The sequence below is a fragment of the Mustela erminea genome, chromosome 13 (genome assembly GCF_009829155.1).
Source record: "Mustela erminea isolate mMusErm1 chromosome 13, mMusErm1.Pri, whole genome shotgun sequence".
In the NCBI taxonomy this organism is placed as follows: Eukaryota; Metazoa; Chordata; class Mammalia; order Carnivora; family Mustelidae; genus Mustela; species Mustela erminea.
The window spans coordinates 66,249,058-66,268,754 of NC_045626.1; the positions used below are offsets into that span (position 1 = coordinate 66,249,058).

A 19,697-nucleotide genomic window follows, 5' to 3' on the forward strand; every position below is an offset into this window, starting at 1 on the left:
AGAGGGATGTGTCAGGTGTGGTAAAAGGTAATTTCCAGGTAATATGTCAGGTTCTCTTGGCAGCTGCTGGGCACATGGAGGGTCCTCCAGGAGGAAGGTTTGACAGGTTTGACACAGGTGGATTCAGACAGGCCCTGAGTTCCTCTTATGTGACTCAAGGGCTGAGGCAATTCAGGGCAGTGATTACATTCTTTCACCACCTCCTTTCCTATCTGCAGCAACTGGGAATAAGGTGCAACATGTGCCACTGGTCCTGTCCCCTTGTCTCAAGTCCCACATGGATGTCCTCTCACTGCTTTCTCCAGTGCCCCACACACTGGCTGAGCTGAGCAGGAACATGAGGGAGGAGCACACGTCACAGGGAAGGGATGCCTGGAGAAGAGTACAGGTCCCCGGTCCCTGAGAGGGAGACAGAAGAGCAGAAGATGGCAGGTGAAGGCAGCAGCTGTTCCCTGCACCAGGTGAAGAAGTCTGCCCAGGATGAGAGGGAAACTGGAACAACCTCAGCCAGAATGATCCAGGTCCTGAAGGAGAGAACTTCTTCATCTCAGTATGGCCAGCTGTGGGGTGCGGGGCACCTGCAATCGGAGAGAAGACCACCTGGGGTCCAGGGTGGTGCCAGCCCATTCATGAACATGTGGATGAGAAAGCCTGTAATTTGTATCTTTCTATTATAATCCCCTAGATGGACCTTTTCATGATCTTTTAATCTAAAAAAGTCCCTGGGCAGATTCCTAGAAAAACATCAGTTTTGAACATTGACTCATGAAGAAATAAAAAATCTGACTAGACCTATGACAGGGAATGGCTTTGAATCAGCAATTAAACATCTTCTTGCTAAGAAAAGCCCAGCTTCATTGGTAAATTCTACTGATGTTTAAGGAAGAAATTGTTCCATAACAGATAGTCCCATTCAAATTCTTTCAGAATATGGAGGGAGTGGGAGTACTTTCTTACTGGTTCTCTGATGCCAAATGCAGAGAAAGCCATCACGTGAGAGGAAAACTACACACTTTAAAATACCCCATGAGTACAGACACAAAATCCTTAATAATATGCCAAAACAATCATGCAGGAGCTCTCTCCCAAGGAGTGAGTCCATTATCACTTCCATTCCCTCATCTATTCTGCTTATACTTTATGGATTTACTGTACTTCTTGATTTAATGTTTCTCTGCCTCACTTCCTTCAGCTCTAGTACTGGGACCCAGACCTTGGGGGCAGGAATTGGGAAAGTGGGTACAGGGAGGGTTAATTTCTATAATTGTGTCTCACCATCTGTGCACTGTGGTTTTCCCAGTGAACTTCTCTGTGTGGTTTGGGGGGCTGCCTGGAGGAGTGGGGAACTCACCCTCCATTTGAGATTAGACTTTTGTGGTTATAAAACTGAAAGTGGGTATCTTGAAGAAAGCATTTCATTGGCTCTTGCTTCGACATTCGATATGACCCTTCCTGCCTATTAGACCGTTAGTGATACAGTTCTGTTGAAGTATACCATCTTCATCTATTTATTTTCTATTTGTCTCATCTGTTCATTTTTCCTCTTTCCCTTTTTCTATTTTGTTTTAAATATGGTTCCTCTTAACTCTTTGTTAGCTGATTAGCCATAACTGGTGGCTCAGTGGTTTAAGCCTCTGCCTTCAGCTCAGGTCATGATCTCAGGGTCCTGGGATCAAGTCCTGCATCGGGCCGTCTGCTCAGCAGGGAGCCTCCTTCCCCCTCTCTTTCTGCCTGCTTCTTTGCCTACTTGTGATCTCTCTCTCTCTCTCTGTCAAATAAATAAATAAATAAAATCTTAAGAAAAGAAGGTATATATATTTTAAAAGTTTTCATTTTAATGATTGCTGTAGGGTCTACAGTCCATCTAACTTCTGAAAGTCTCTCTTCTAGTGACATTATGTCACTTCAAAGACAGCATAAGAACATTTTCACATCTTCTTCCAAGTCTTGTGCAAAGATTGTCATGTATTTTGCTTTACTATATATTATAAACTATGACATATTGTTATTTTGTTGTTGTTGTTGTTTAACTACTGAATTACCTTTGGGGGACTATAATATAATAAAATGTTTCTATATTTTTCTATGTAGTTGCCATGTCTGATGCTTTTCATTTCTTTGTGTCAATTCCCATTCTCTCTGGATTGTCTTCCTTTTCGGGGTGGTGTAATTTGCCCATTCATGTACTGAAAGTCAGCTGGTGATTATCTCTGTAAGTTTCTGTATGTCTGAGAAAGTTTATTTATCTTTCCTTTTTGAGAGATTTTTACTGATTAAAGAGTTCAAAGTGGAAAAGATTTGTTCTGTTTTTGGTGTTTATTATCCTAAGGACATGGCTGCACTGTGTTGTTTGCCTTGCTACCAATGAGAAATCTGCTCTTAGCATTCTACCTACTTCCTCTGTGTAGTATGTCTCTACTCTCTGGCTGCTTTTATGATTGTCTTCTTTTCACTGGTTTAAGCAATTGCATTATTGTGTGTGTGTGTGTGTGTGTGTGTGTGTGTGTGTGTGTGTGTGTGTTTAATATTGTACTTGAGATTTGTTGAGCTTCTTAGAACTATGGATTTTTAGTTTTCACCAATTTGGAACATCATGAGCCAAAATTTCTTCATTTTCTCTTTCTACCTCCTTCCCGCAAATTCTTCCTGAAAAGGACTCAAAGTCCAAGGCCATTATTTGAAAAAATATACAGTGGAAAAAAGACAGTCTCTTCAATAAATGATGCTGGGAAAACTGGGCAGTTATATGTAGAAGAATGAAACTCGACCATTCTCTTACACTGTACACAAGGATAAACTCAAAATGGATAAAAGACTTCAACGTGAGACAGGAATCCATCAGAATCCTAGAGGAGAACATAGGCAGTAATCTCTTTGATATCAGCCACAGCAACTTCTTTTAAGATATGTCTCCAAAGGCAAAGGAAACAAAAGCAAAAATAAACTTTTGGGACTTCATCAAAATCAAAAGCTTTTGCACAGCAAAGGAAACAATCAAGAAAACAAAGAGGCAACCCACGGAATGGGAGAAGATATTTGCAAATGACAGTACAGACAAAAGGTTGATATCCAGGATCTATAAGGAACTCCTCAAACTCAACACACACAAAACAGACAATCATATAAAAAAATGGGCAGAAGATATGGACAGACACTTCTCCAATGAAGACATACAAATGGCTATCAGACATATGAAAAAATGTTCATCATCACTAGCCCTCAGGGAGATTCAAATTAAGCCACATTGAGATATCACCTTACACCAGTTAGAATGGCCAAAATTAGCAAGACAGGAAAGAACATGTGTTGGAGAAGATGTGGAGAAAGGGGAACCCTCTTTCCCACTGTTGGTGGGAATGCAAGTTGGTGCAGCCTCTTTGGAGAACAGTGTGGAGATTCCTCAAGAAATTAAAAATAGAACTTCCCTATGACGCTGCAATTGCACTACTGGGTATGTACCCCAAAGGTACAGATGTAGTGAAAAGAAGGGCCATCTGTACCCCAATGTTTATAGCAGCAATGGCCACAGTTGCCAAACTGTGGAAAGAACCAAGATGCCCTTCAACGGAAGAATAGATAAGGAATATGTGATCCATATACACTATGGAGTATTATGTCTCCATCAGAAAGTGCGTATACCCAACATGGACGGGACTGGAAGAGATGATGCTGAGTGAAATAAGTCAAGCAGAGAGAATCAATTATCATATGGTTTCACTTATTTGTGGAGCATAACAAATAGCATGGAGGACATGGGGAGATAGGAGAAGGGAGTTGGGGGAAACTGGAAGGGGAGGTGAACCATGAGAGACTATGGACTCTGAAAAACAATCTGAGGATTTTGAAAGGGCGGGGGGTGGGAGGTCGGGGTACCAAATGGTGGGTATTATAGAGGGCACAGATTGCATGGAGCACTGGGTGTGGTGCAAAAATAATGAAAACTGTTATGCTGAAAATAAGTAAAAATAAATTTAAAAAAAGGTTGTCCTCATGTTTTGTCTCCCTCCCAATCCCATCTTGTTTCATTGATTCTTCTCCTACCCACCTTAATCTTACAAAACAAACTGAGGGTTCCTGGGGGGAAGGGGGTTGGGGAAGGGGGGTGGGGTTATGGACATTGGGGAGGGTATGTGCTTTGGTGAGTGCTGTGAAGTGTGTAAACCTGGCGATTCACAGACCTGTACCCCTGGGGATAAAAATACATGTTTATAAAAAAATAAAAAATTAAAAAAAAAAGGTTGTCCTATGACACACTAATACATCTTCTCTTTCCTCTTCCACTGTTTTTTCCCTATGTGTTTTCATCTCAGTCTATATTTTCTATTACTATACCACTGGTTTGCTAATCTTTTCTTTTGTAGTGTTTAATGTGCTATAAATCCAACAAGAATAATTTTTTAAAATTTATTTATTTTTTTTCAGTGTAACAGTATTCATTGTTTTTGCACCACACCCAGTGCTCCATGCAATCCATGCCCTCTCTAATACCCACCACCTGGTTCCCCCAACCTTCAAAACCCCCTGTGGAAAAACCTGCCCCTTCAAAACCCTCAGATTGTTTTTCAGAGTCCATAGTCTCTCATGGTTCATCCCCCCTTCCAATTTCTCTCAACTCCCTTCTCCTCTCTATCTCCCCTTGTCCTCCATGCTATTTGTTATGCTCCACAAATAAGTGAAACCATATAATAATTGACTCTCTCTGCTTGACTTATTTCACTCAGCATAATCTCTTCCAGTCCCGTCCATGTTGCTACAAAAGTTGGGTATTCATCCTTTCTGATGGAGGCATAATACTCCATAGTGTATATGGACCACATCTTCCTTATCCATTCGTCTGTTGGAGGGCATCTTGGTTCTTCCCACAGTTTGGTGACCGTGGCCATTGCCAGCAAGGATAATTTTATTTGAGATAGTGTTGTTCATAATTTCTAAAAGTATCATTTGGGTTTTGTTTGTTTCTATCTTCTATGTCTCCACTGTAATATTCAGTCATTCTTCTGCTTTCATGTACAAATAGAATATAGTTATAAGAATGGATTCTATTCTATTGTGTTCTAATAAATTCTATTATCAATGCAATTTGAGGGCCAGTTTGGATGATGATGATGATGATAATGATGATGATGATGATGATTTTGCTTATGTTGGTGAATATTTTCCTACTTTTGCCCAGGAAATTTTGATCGAATGACAGATTTTATGAATATTTCATTGCTTAGTGCATACTACCCTTTATTTTCTATTTTTGCCATTTCTTCTAGATTCAGTAAAATTACCGAAATAGCCTGACCTCTTTTAAACTTGCTTTCACAGTGTTTTACGTAGTACCCAAGCACATTTTGTCTTCTGCTAAAATTTCTCTATAATTGAGGCCAAGTTTTTCAGACTAGTCAACCTAGTGCCCTTGATTTAGAGACTTTTCCATTCTGAGAGGTGGACACAAGCATCTTTCTAATTGTGTTGTTTGAGAGCTCTGAAAATGTCTCTCTGATGTCTGTTCTTCTATTTAGGTCCTCTTTCTCTAACTCATAACACAGCACAGGCAACAGTACAGGCTGGTATTGTCAGCCTTAAATGCAACTTCTGGTCTATCCTGAGCAGAGCCTGTCTGAGGGACAGAGTGTGGAGGGAGGTCTGGGGACATCAGATCTGGGGACCTGGGCCACACCTGCTCACTGCACTTTTTAGTCCTTTAGGGGCTGAAAGAAAGTGTAACATAAATGGGGAAGGTGCTGGTGTCTCATCTCCCCACCTGCCTATGTCACTGTGAGCATCACCATGTAGTCATATGATTGACACTAATAGTCAGCCTCATCCTTGGCCTGGGCCCACTGATGGTCAGGGTGGTGGCATCCCCCATGTTGGAGCCAAAAAATCGGTCAGGGATCCCTGAATGCAGGTTGTTTTCTTCATATATGATCAGCATGGGGGCTTGGCCTGGTTTTTGCTGGTACCGGTTAGCCAAACTGCTTCCTAAGCTGTCTCCTTGGAATGTAATACTGGTCATCTCTCCCAAGGCAATGGACACCACAGGTGGTTGTGTCAGTGCAGAAGTGGCCACAGAACCTGAAAGAAAGGAGAGTGCATTTGAAAATGAGAGTCTCATTCTCAGAGTGCACATACCCTGCAGCATCTTCTATTTTGAGCTGATGGTCAAGATTGATCCCTGGTAACCCTGAGGGTCTGAGTTGTGGGGAGAAGCATCTGTGCAGAGAAGGAGGGGGAACAGGAGAGGAGTCCAGGCTATGGTGAAGATACCCCAGACTCTAAATCTGAACCCTCTGAACAGCTGGGGATGAGGCATCAGAGCTTCTCTTATCCTCAGGAAGGAAGGGGGTGCTCTCATGCAAATCTACTTTGTTCTCATGGTCTTGTTGAGTGTCTACATGCTGAGCAGAGAACAACTGGGCTTAATGGAGAATTTTAATTTGGGCCCTAGCTCCAAAGCCTGCACTCAGGTTTCCCAGAACTCTCTCCAGTGTTGCATGAGAAAACACCGACTATGTGCCTCCATCACTAGCTCACCCATTTCAGTCTGTATTCTAGGCTTCCTCTCTGGGCTTGGCAAGAACACTTCAGCCATCCACTCTAGTGATGAGATCATCCATGGGGTAGGGAGTGCATGAAACAGTAGCTTGCAGGGACAGCAGTCATGCTGTTCTGTGAGAGGCCAGAAGTCCATCATCCAACAAAATAAACTGGTCATACATTTCTGGGGCTGTTCTATGTTTGTTTGTTCATTTGTCTGTGTCTTACGTGGTAAAAAATGACATAGGAGAAAATTCAGGATCTAGAGCCATGCAAAAATTTTTGATGATTGGGGAAACACGATTTGTAAGTGGAAAGTTTAATAAATTAAAGCTCATCACAATTAAAATCTTTGCAGAAGTCCCACTAAAGAGGATGAAAGAAACAGGAAACACCGAACAGAAAATATCTGCAAACCACATACCCAACAAACAACTACTGTATAGAGTATATAAAAAGCTATCAAAACTAAACAGCAAATAAACCAACAACAAATAGAATCCTCTTATGGGAAAAAGAGTAACATTTCATCAAAGAGGAGGATTTAAAGATGGCAAATAACACATGGAAGAAAGTTCCTCATTTACCATTAGAGTCATGCAAAATAAAACCACAACAAGGCACCATGACACACCTATCAGAATGGTTAAGATAAAATATAATGACAACCCCAAATGCTGACAAGGATATGGAGGTACAGAATCACTCATGCATGCCTGATGGGAATGTGAAATGGTATGATGTGTCTGGAAAAGACTTTAACAGCTTCTTGAAAAACTAAACTTGCCGGGGCACCTAGGTGGCTCAGTCAGTTGAACATCTGCCTTTGGCTCAGGTCATAATCTCCAGGTCCTGGGACTTAGACCAACATCAAGCCCTCCCTCTTTCTCCCTCTGCCTTTCCCCACCACTCATTCTCTCTCAAATAAATAAACAAAATCTTAAAAATAACAACTGAACTTGCAAATACCATGCAACCTAGACATTACAATCTTGTGCATCTATTTTAGATAAATGAAAGCTTACATTCACTGAAAAACCTGTGCACAGAATCTAACACCATTATGCATAATAGTCCCCAAAAGAGAACAATCTGGTTGTTTTCCCATGAGTAAGTGTTTAAACAGACTTTGGTATAGTCAGGCCATGTTGAAATACTACTCAGCAATGAGAAGGAAGGAATCTTAAACATTCAATAATTTTGATGAATCTGTAGGGAAATGTGCCATTCTCCAAAGGCTAATGACTTTGGGATTCTTTATTCTTTCTTTTTTTTATCCTCTATAACACTTCTGAAAACACAATATTTTAAATGGAAATCAATTATTAGATGCCAGGGACTAGAGGCAGGGGAGGGAACCTGGGTGAGAGGAGATGGATAAAGGGTAATATAAGGGATCCTTGTGGTGTTGGGGCTGCTTTATGTCTTGACTTCTGTCATGGATATACAAATCTACACAAGGAATAAAATGAAAAAACCTAAATACAAACACACACACACAGAGAAATATGTGAACATCTGGGGAAATCTGAAAACTAAAAAATAATGAATATTTAATTTAACACTTCACCAAACAAGTAAGCACCTGAAATAAAAGATAACAAGTAAGCACCCGAAAAGAAGGTCAGAAATCACTAAGGAAATGAATATCAGTGCACAAACACACATATTCTAGGAGAGAACAAATTTGTGGGTAGAATACAGGAAAAAAGAACACACAGCATAGGATAAATGAGTATAATATGACTAAAGGGGAGTATTCCAGACATCTCTGTGGAAATAAATTGAGAGTGAGAACATTGATAGTGGGATAAATGGGGGGAAGGTAAGAAGAAAGAGAGATGCAGAATGAGTAGGGGGACAGTGGGGGGAAAGAGAGCTCGTCAAACATACTCTCGTGGCTCGGCTGGTCTTGCCTCCATGGTCACACTATTAGTGGCATCACTTCTGTCTCCCCTGGGTTGATCTTGTAACCTGTCAGGTGCTCCCTGTGTTAAATTATAAATTTCTCATCAGGCCCAAGAGATTCCCCGAATGAGACAATGGTACTAAAGGACTTCCACTCTGCACGACTCTGCTAAGGTCATGCAAGCTGCTCAAGAACTTTTGACAAAAATGTTCATTCTTGGCCTCAGGACCACCTGGCAATCTGTGAAGCCAACAGCCACTGATGTACAATCTAGGAAGTAACACTAAATTGCTCACTTCCACATGACAAGAGCTTACTTGGGACGCTAGCCTATGATAACTTACTGGGACCCTATCCTATGATAACTTTGGTAAAGAGAAATGGCCACAAATGGAAAATTTTGACCCCTTTTAACCAATTCCTTCTAGTTGTCACCTCCCCCCGTTGGTTATCATCTACGCACAATAGGGAATGCTCTTTATCTGCCTTCCTTTTCTATTCACTGTCATTGCTTCCACAAGTTGTCCATCTGTCTCTCTATCCAATGCTACTGGGTCACTTTATTCCAAGTTATAAACACCAGAAGGCCCAAGGTGGGATTTAAGGTGGCATGACTTATAGTATGGGCTTGGATAATATTTCCTTATAATCCTTTTGACTGCCTTTCCTACAATGTAAGTGGTGGAACAAAATCCCTTCTAAAAGGACCAGTGGGAGAGGGTTTTGGGGAGAAAATCACTGCAAATGCTTGGTAGAGAACAATCCTTGGTAGTGAGTAGGATGGTCCTGTGATCCCTTGTGACTCGAGCCTGCTAAGTGCTGAAAGAAGTCACTGCAGGACAGACCTCATGTTCACTCCCCCTTCCACTCTTCCTACACCCCTGCCTACTCCTTCTCCAGAAGAACAGCCATCTTCTCTACTTTACACACATGGGGTTTGCTCAGGCTATGGGCAGCTCCTGGACTTTCCATCTCAGAGATCCACTGTTAGAGGGACCCAACCTGACTTTCTGGGATCTGGCATCAAAATGCCTTCCAACCCTCACATCAGTGCCCAGGACCCAGGGTTGCCGTGATTAATATGGCTGCTCCGTGTTAATGCAAAATTGTGGGTGTGTATGTGCAAGATACTTGTTTTTCAGATGCTTAAAAACTATGTAGGAAATCAAACATGTCCAGTCTGTTTGCTCTGCTCTCACCATATACATTTGAGGTGAATCATTGACAGAGTTGAGATTGAGGGAGTCAATATATTTATCACTTCTATGATCCTCCTTCACCATGTCTTGCTATTGACCCAGTAGAGTGGTCCTGGCCAGAACCCGGAAAAGTCCCGTAGACACCATTCTTAGCACCACAAGTTAAGAATCAACTACAGATGGAGAAACCCAAGCCATATACATGTTGGTCCTGCCACAGACAGACTAACTTATACAGTTTCCCTACTAGATCCCAGCTCTGCACCCATCATGGGTTTAAAGCTCTCTACCCTGCTTCCCTTGGGGGCCAAATGTTTCCTTTTGAACACTCAACACCAGCAGGGGTCTCATTACACCTTATGATGAACTAAAGTGTGATATTCACTGAACACAGCACCTTTTAACCTCTAGAACCCAGAGATCTCTGTCCATTTCCTGAGAAGTGACCCATCATGGATGCACAGTGCCTAATGGCTCATAAGGTTATCTCAGACCAGCTACTCTCTCAAGGTCATTTTCCTGTCTGGGATGGCCTGGTCTTTCCCATAACTATGGCAGAAGAAAGAGAATGTTCTGCTGTCAAAATGACCTAAAGTATAACCTGCATCTCTCTCTCCATAGTGGTGTTTTGTGGTAGAGGTATAAAATTACAGAGTTTGCAAGAAGCATCAAAAGTCTCAGGGCCCTGGAGAAGGACAGACAGCAGTGCCCCCCGAGTCCCTATGGGGAACGGGGAGGTTTAGGCCTCATTTCCCCTTTGCATATATCACTGTGGCTTAACCGTACTGACCACCAATGCTATAGTCTGCACCACAGTAATACTCAGCCTCATCTTCAGACTGGATGTTGGAGATGGCTAAATAGCGGTCAACTCCAGAGCTGGAGCCTGAGAAGCGGTTGGGGATCCCATCCCCATTGCTGTGGCTTCCATCTCTTTTAACTGTCATCATATACAGGGGAGCCTTCCCTGGTCGCTGTTGATACCAGTGAACCAAATAATTGCTGTGCTCACTGCTCAGGGTGCAGGTGAGCTTGACTGAGGCTCCCAGGGAGGCAGATGCAGATGAAAGCTGGGTCAGCACAGGCAGAGCACAGAAGCCTGGAAACACAAAACACAAGAATGATCCTGAATGTACTGGACACTGGACCCGAGTCCCTGAGCACTGTGCTTGAGGGAAATGTCAAAGAGATAGAATCCTGACCTGTAGAGAAAATAAAGGGCATGATGTAGAAGGGAACCCAGTCCATGGTGGGGCAGGAACTTCACAGACCTCTGCTCTGAGCTAGTTCTGCTGGGACTAAACTCCACAAACTCCCATCTTATCCTGTGTTGTTGCAGCTCAAGGAAGGAGGGGCATCAGATGCAAATCTACTTTCCATTCTTCAGTGTGTCTGGGCTCTTGTCTGAGCTCTGAGGTTAAGGACCTCATGCTGGTAATTTCCTGATGTCAGAAGAGGGACCAGGTGTGGGTTTCTAGAATGGAGAGTTGATTTTACACAACACAAGTATCATCAACGGAAATATCAGTCATACCCTTTGCACTTGAGCACAGCTCAGGGGATTTGGACTTATTGGGGTCCCAATACAAGACCCACAGTGCCCCCTTGGGCACCCTAGGCTGAATGTCACCCTACATGTATTGCTAGTTTAACAAAATGACTACTTTTGAGCCCTCAGTAGGTGCTAGACCCTTGGTGTGTACATGCTCCACTGAATGAGACATAATAAAAAGAGTAGCTGTATGCTCAACATTTAATTTTAGACAAAAGAATCTAAGTTTTTAAAATGATTAATTTAACTTTGGGGGATTAAAATATTTTCTCATTTCTCTTTTGTCAAGACAGTGGCAAGTAGAATTTCCAATCCAGGAGACGTCCCAGAACCTGCCCCTCCAATCTCCTCCCTGTCCCATCCCCTCACCATGCTGCCTCTCTCCTCATTCCAAGCGTCTCAGGCTCCTCCTGTCATGACCATCTCTTATTTATTTCAGTGTTTATAAAGAAGGTTCTGAAGGGTACTCAGATATTCATGGTGTTGTAGTCAGTGTTTCCCAATGAAAAGCAGCCTGCTGGTTGTGAGTCTATACTGTAGGGAGAGTTACCCTAAGGAAACCTTATGCATTTAACCTGCTCTGCCCAACTTGGTGACACAAGCCATGCATATATGCGGACCATTATGTGTGGATAGTCCCAATGGAGATGTGCTGTAGTTCTGGGGAACCCACCAGATTTCAAAGACATTTGGATGGAATCAGAAGAGACCCCGAATCGCTAAGGATATGTTGAAAAACAAAAATAAAGCTGGGGGCATCACATTACCTGATTTCAAGCTTTATTACAAAGCTGTGATCACCAAGACAGCATGGTACTGACATAAAAACAGACACATAGATCAGTGGAACAGAGTAGAGAGCCCAGATATGGACCCTCAACTCTATGGTCAATTAATCTTCGACAAAACAAGAAAAAATATACAGTGGAAAAAAGACAGTCTCTTCAATAAATGGTGCTGGGAAAAGAAGAAGAATGAAACTCGACCATTTTCTTACACCGTACATAAATTTAAACTCAAAATGGATAAAAGACTTCAACGTGAGACAGAAATCCATCAGAATCCTAGAGGAGAACATAGGCAGTAATCTTTTTGATATCAGCCACAGCAACTTCTTTCAAGATACGTCTCCAAAGGCAAAGGAAACAAAAGCGAAAATAAACTTTTGGGACTTCATCAAAATCAAAAGCTTCTGCACAGCCAAGGAAACAGTCAAGAAAACAAAGAGGCAACCCATGGAATGGGAGAAGATATTTGCAAATGACAGTACAGATAAAAGGTTGATATGCAGGATCTATAATGAATTCCTCAAACTCAACACACATGAAAGAGGCAAACATATCAAAAAATGGGCAGAAGATATGGACAGACACTTCTCCAATGAAGACATACAAATGGCTATCAGACACATGAAAACATGTTCACCATCACTACTCCTCAGGGAGATTCAAATTAAAACCACATTGAGCTATCACCTTACACCAGTTAGAATGGTCAAAATTAACAAAACAGGAAACAACACGTGTTGGGGAGGATGTGGAGGAAGGGGAACCCTCTTCCACTGTTGGTGGGAATGCAAGTTGGTGCAGCCTCTTTGGAGAACAGTGTGGAGATTCCTCAAGAAATTAAAAATAGTACTTCCCTATGACCCTGCAATTGCACTCCTGGGTATTTACCTCAAGGATAGAGATGTCGTGAAAAGAAGGGTCATCTGTACCCCAATGTTTATAGCAGCAATGGCCACGGTTGCCAAACTATTGAAAGAACCAAGATGCCCTTCAACAGACGAATGGATAAGGAAAATGTGGTCCATATACACTACGGAGTATTATACCTCCATCAGAAAGGATGAATACCCACCTTTTGTAGCAACATGGACAGGACTGGAAGAGATTATGCTGAGTGAAATAAGTCAAGCAGAGAGAATCAATTATCATATGGTTTCACTTATTTGTGGAGCATAACAAATATCATGGAGGACAAGGGGTGTTAGAGAGGAGAAGGGAGTTGGAGTAAATTGGAAGGGGAGGTGAATCATGAGCGACTATGGACTCTGAAAAACAATCTGAGGGGTTTGAAGTGCCGGGGAGGTGGGAGGTTGGGGTACCAGGTGGTGAGTATTATAGAGGGCACGGATTGCATGGAGCACTGGGTGTGGTGAAAAAATAATTAATACTGTTTTTCTGAAAATAAATAAATTAATTTAATAAAAAATAAGATAAAATTTTTCATATTTTTTTCTTTCTTTTTTTAATTTAAATTTTTAAATTTATTTTCAGCATAGCAATATTCATTGTTTTTGCACCACACTCAGTGCTCCATGCAAATATTTTTATATTTAATTCATATTGATGCAATAGTACATTTTTCCTTTTTTTAATCTTCTTCCCATTTCAAATAGATTTTTATTTTCCAAATTATGATTTAAATCACGTTTGAAGGGGCACCTGGGTGGCTCAGTGGGTTAAGCCTCTGCCTTTGGCTCAGGTCATGATCTCAGGGTCCTGGGATTGAGCCCCGCATCGGGCTCTCTGCTCAGCAGTGAGCCTGCTTCCCCTTCTCTCTGCCTGCTTGTGATCTCTCTCTCTCTCTCTCTCTCTTTTTCTGTCAAATAAATAAATAAAATCTTTAAAAAAATAAAAAAAAATCACGTTTGAACATTTTTTTTTCACATCTACATTTTATAGATTTATGCCTCATGATAGTCTTTTTCACTCTATTCAATTATATATATTCAATTATAATTATATACAATATAGATATTTTATAATATGTTTTTGTGTATATATATGTATTTGTGTATGTGTATATACATGTGTATATATGCCTGTGTATATACATATACATATATGTCACACACATACACACACACACATAAAGTTCTTCTTCCTTCACAATTTTGGGGGATATAGTGTCTTCTAACACAGAGACCAGAATTGAAACAGAAACAAGCAAATCACCCTGCTTTGTCCCTCTTATGATATTATAATCTCCCTTCCCCCCTCATTTTTATTGTTTCAGTGTAGCTTTGTTTGCATGTCTGTGGCAAAGCCTTCAACCTTTTTGGAAGGTTGAAAGCCTTCAACCAGTTTGGAAGGTTTGAAAGCTTTCAACCATTTTGGATCCTCTCTAGGTTGCATTTTGCTTGGGTCATGGCCCATATTTAGACTATGTTTATTCATTCACCCATCCTTTGCCAGTCAGAATGATTAGGAGGAGGAATGCACAATAAAGAAAAGAACCAGAGACAATATGCTCTGCCACAGAGCTAATCAATATGGATATAAGCAAGTTGTCAGAGATAGAATTCAGGATAGTAATTGTAAAGTTAAGAGGTAGGCTTCAGAAAAAGCATCTCTAAGGGTGGAAATGAGATCTTAATTAGGCTGAACTTAAAAATGTTATGAATGAGATGTAGTCTAAATTGGATGCTCTAACAGTTAGGGTCAGTAAATCAGAAGAGAGAATACATGATCTAGAGGACTGGCAGATGGAAAGGAAGTTGAGCAAAAAAGAAAAACAACTAATAACTCATGGAGAAAGGCATCAAGAACATAATGATGCACTCAGAAGAACCAATGTCAGAATCATCTAGATCCAAGAAAGGGTAGAAAAAGAGAGGGCTAGAATGTATATTTCAGCAAATAATGGCTGAGAACTTTCTGAATCTGGGGAAGGAAACAAGCATTTACATCCAAGAGGCAGAGAGGACCACTTAAAAAATGAATAAAAATAGATCCGACATAAAATAGTGAAGCTTACAAATCTAAGAGCCAAAGAAGCTAACGTGAGAGCAGCTAGGGAGAAGAGATCTCTTAGATGTGGAGGGAGGAACATCATAATAACATCAGATGTGTCCACAGAAACCTGGAAGGCCAGAAAACACTGGTAAGATTCCAGGTACCAGATGAAAAGAACATGCAGCTAAGAACAATTTATCCAGCAAGGCTATCATTCAGAATGGAAAGAGAGATAAAGAGTTTCCAAGACAGGGGAGACAAGATGTCGGGGAAGTAGGAGGAGGCACCTTTTCAACCTGGACCCCAAAGTGAGCTGATTACCTACCAAAGAACTCCAATCACCCATGAAATCAGCCTGAGATCAGAATTATACAAGTCTGGATCTCTACAGGGGGAGAAGACGCCAGTGGGCAGGTAAAGCAGAGTGGGAACAGCAACTGATATCCGAAGATAAACAAAAGGGGGAGGGAGCCACCTGAGGCGACGGGTTGGAAAGTAATACCCCTAATAAGAGCAAGAGTGCCCTTTGACTGCGGACCAGCATTAACTTGGAGACTGGTTGAAAGCACTCCAAAAGATCAAAGGATTGTGGGGGAAAATTGTGGGAATTGGGGCAGCTAAGGACAGGAGCTTAAGTCCCAGGTCCCAGGACAGCCTCCCCTGGTGCTGAGGCAGAGAGAGTGCGGCGAGAAACCAGGTCTTGGTCCCTAAGCTGCCAGTGCGCCCAAGAATGCGTGGGTTCTAGCTCCTGTGAGGGGATGGGAGCGGTGGGCAGAACGTGCAAGCCCTGCTACAAAGCCTGAGATATGCACGCATGTCCCTCATACTCCCCTGAGAGAGTTACAAAGGCCTGGCTGGTGCTCTGTGACCCGCACCATTGTTTCAGAGCCTAAGACGTGCATCCCAATCTCTCCCCTGACAGAGGTGCACAAAAGCCCAGCCTGGTGCTTTTGGACCTGCACCCCGTTCTCAGTGCCTGAGACCCGCACGCGACCCTTAGCCACCCCTGAAAAAGGTGCGTGCAAGCCGGGCACACTTAGACCCAGAAAGACCAGGCACTCCCATCCCGGGCCAGTGGGAAAATCTGTGTGTGATTGCTGCTTGGAAACTCTCTGGCGGTCGGGAGCTCCCAGACAGCCGCCACTGCCTTGGATTTGGGTACAAGCAAAAGATCCTGCATCCCCAGGGACCGCGACTTGGAACCTGCTCTGCCAGCGGCCAAGGGAGAACTTATTTAGGCTCTGCACCCAGACTGAGGCTTCTCTCTGAGAGGGAGATCAGGGTGCGGTTTGTTTTCCTCTAAAACTACAAAAACCATCAAAAGCGGTCAAGGTGAGAGAAAAAAAAAGTGAACAAAATGGATAAAAGACCTCAACGTGAGACAGGAATCCATCAGAATCCTAGAGGAGAACATAGGCAGTAATCTCTTCGATATCAGCCACAGCAACTTCTTTCAAGATATGTCTCCAAAGGCAAAGGAAACAAAAGCGAAAATAAACTTTTGGGACTTCATCAAAATCAAATGCTTTTGCACAGCAAAGGAAACAGTCAAGAAAACAAAGAGGCAACCCAGCAATGGGAGAAGATATTTGCAAATGACAGTACAGACAAAAGGTTGATATGCAGGATCTATAATGAATTCCTCAAAATCAACACACACAAAAGAGGCAATCATATCAAAAAATGGGAAGAAGATATGAACAGACACTTCTCCAATGAAAACACAAATGGCTATCAGACACATGAAAAAATGTTCATCATCACTAGCTCTCAGGGAGATTCAAATTAAAACCACATTGAGCTATCACCTTACACCAGTTAGAATGGCCAAATTAACAAGACAGGAAACAACATGTGTTGGAGGGGATGTGGAGAAAGGGGAACCCTCTTCCACTGTTGGTAGGAATGCCAGTTAGTGCAGCCTCTTTGGAGAACAGTGTGGAGATTCCTCAAGAAATTAAAAATAGTACTTCCCTATGACCCTGCCATTGCACTCCTGGGTAATTACACCAAGGATAGAGATGTCGTGAAAATAAGGGCCATCTGTACCCCAATGTTTATAGCAGCAATGGCCACGGTTGCCAAACTATCGAAAGAACCAAGATGCCCTTCAACGGATGAATGGATAAGGAAAATGTGGTCCATATACACTATGGAGTATTATGCCTCCATCAGAAAGGACGGATACCCAACTTTTGTAGCAACATGGACGGGATTGGAAGAGATTATGCTGAGTGAAATAAGTCAAGCAGAGAGAGTCAATTATCATATGGTTTCACTTATTTGTAGAACATAACAAATAGCATGGAGGACATGAGGAATTAGAGAGGAGAAGGGAGTTGGGGTAAATTGGAAGGGGAGGTGAAACATGAGAGACTATGGACTCTGAAAAACAATCTGAGAGGTTTCAAGTGGCGGGGGGATGGGAGGTCGGGATACCAGGTGGTGGGGGTTATAGAGGGCACGGATTGCATGGAGCACTGGGTGTGGTGAAAATATAATGAATATTGTTATGCTGAAAATAAATAAATTAATTTAAAAAAACCGCCAGAGAACAAAAGCCTGAAAAAAAAAACCAGTTTCCTCAGAGCCCACCCCCTTGAGGGGGGGCAAGAGGACTTAACTCAGGAAACATCATTGACTGACAACCCGCGTGGCAGGCCCCTCCCCCAGAAAACAAACCAAGAAAGAAAAAAAAAAGAGAAAAAAAAAGGACTACAAGAGAACAACCACTACTTAATAGGAAAACTTTTATTTTTCACTCGTTCCCACTATTCTGGTTTATTTATTTATTTTTTTTACACATAGGTAATTTTTTTTTCCTATTTACCATCAGAGCAAGCTGTACAGTACATCAAATTCCATAATACCCTTCTAACCTGAACTTTTTGATACATAAACCTATGTTTTTCTTTTGCATTTTTATTTTTTGAATTCCTTTTTTTAAAATTTTAGTTTAGTTTAGTCGAGTTTATTCCTTTTTTAAATTTTTATTTTCTAATATGCATATAGAGTTAAACTTCAAAGTAATCCCCTTTCCCCAGTCAATACTACCCGTATAGGTAAACCAATTTTTAATCCCGCTTTATCTTAGGAAAGTTGAGTCCTTTAACAAAGATACCAAGATATATCCAGGAAGAATCAAAACAACCTTCCTCGCACACACTGAGAATTTATAACCACTCTCCCATCTTCTTCTTCCACCAGTGTTTCTGTGTTTTTGTATTTCTCCTGATAGCATATAAATCTTATACATGGGGTTCTTTTTGATGAGGTTCTTCCTTTATTTGCATATATATATTTTTTCTCTCGTCATATACTTGTATCAGTCTTTTTTTTTTTTTTTGTCTGTTTTTGTTTGTCTACTTTATAAATCTTACCTTGGAGCCCATCTGGGCTGAACCTTCTCTTTCATCTTCCCTTTCTTTCCTGTCACTCTCTCTCTCTCTTTTTCTTTCTTTTCTTCTTTTTTTCTTTTTCTTTTCTTTTGCCTCTCGTTTGGGTGGAGAATCCTGATTGCTCGTAAGTGTTCCAGAGTGAACCTTGACTGAACCACGGTTGATAGATTCAGCTACATCTGTTCAGTCATCTCCCACCAAAATGACTAGGAGAAGGAATGCCCAACAGAAGAAAAATACAGATGATGGACCTTCTGCAACAGAGCTAACAGATATCAACATAGACAATATGTCAGAAAGAGAATTCAGGCTAACAATTATCCAGGCAATAGCTAGGTGGGAGAAAGCCATGGATGACCAAATGGAATTGATTAAGGCTGAGCTGAAAATGACAAGAGATGATGTTCACAACGTTAGGGCAGAGCTTAAAGCTACCAGGGAGGAGCTTCACAATGCTCTCAATGAGTTCCAATCTAATCTAAACTCTCTCAAAGCTAGGGTAACTGAGACAGAAGTTAGAATTAGTGATCTGGAGGACAAATGGATAGAGAGAAAGGATCAGGAGGAAGCCTGGAACAAACAGCTTAGAAACCACGAAAACAGAATCAGGGAAATAAGTGATGCCATGAAGCATTCCAACATCAGAATTATTGGAATACCTGAAGGGGAGGAGATAGAAAGAAGTCTAGAAGATATAGTGGAACAAGTCCTTCATGAAAATTTTCCCAATCTTGCGAATGGAACCAGCGTTCATGTACTAGAGGCTGAACGGTCTCCACCCAAGATTATACATTCCAAAAAAAAAAAAATCACGACACCTGATTGTCAAATTGAGGAATCATAATTGTAGGTATAGTCTCTTGAAAGCCTCCAGGGCAAAGAGGCTCCTTACTTACAGAGGGAAGCCCATCAGAATAACGTCATACCTGTCCACAGAGACCTGGAAAGCCAGAAGAGGCTGGCAAAATATATTCAGGGCACTAAATGAGAAGAACATGCTGCCAAGAATACTTTATCCAGCAAAACTGACATTCAAAATAGATGGAGAGATAAAGAGTTTCCAAGACCGGCAAGGCTTAAAAGACTATGCAACCACCAAGCTGACACTGCAGGAAATATTAAGGGGGGTTCTATAAAAGAGGAAAAATCCTAAGAATAGCAATGAACAGAAATAGAGAGACAATCTACAGAAAGAAAGACTTCAAAGGTAACTCGAAGTCAATAAAAACGTATCTATCAATAATCACTCTCAATGTGAATGGCCTAAATGCGCCCATAAAGCGGCACAGGGTTGCAGATTGGATAAAACGACAGGAACCATCCATATGTTGTCTACAAGAAACCCATTTTGAACCTAAAGATACACCCAGA

At 41.6% G+C, this 19,697-nt stretch overlaps 2 protein-coding genes and 1 gene segment (V, D, J or C); all 3 read right to left on the bottom strand.

Moving 5' to 3' along the window:
• The window catches only part of LOC116571641 (immunoglobulin lambda-1 light chain-like), a 1,068,967-nt gene that overhangs the window by 666,103 nt on the left and 383,167 nt on the right, over window positions 1–19,697 (bottom strand). The gene's annotated exons all lie outside the window — the stretch shown is intronic.
• LOC116571638 (immunoglobulin lambda-1 light chain-like) overlaps window positions 1–19,697 on the bottom strand; it is a 1,139,351-nt gene that overhangs the window by 637,257 nt on the left and 482,397 nt on the right. The gene's annotated exons all lie outside the window — the stretch shown is intronic.
• LOC116571646 lies at window positions 10,413–10,960 on the bottom strand. The segment is given in 2 exon segments: window positions 10,413–10,735; window positions 10,839–10,960. Coding segments are annotated over 2 exon segments (369 nt in total).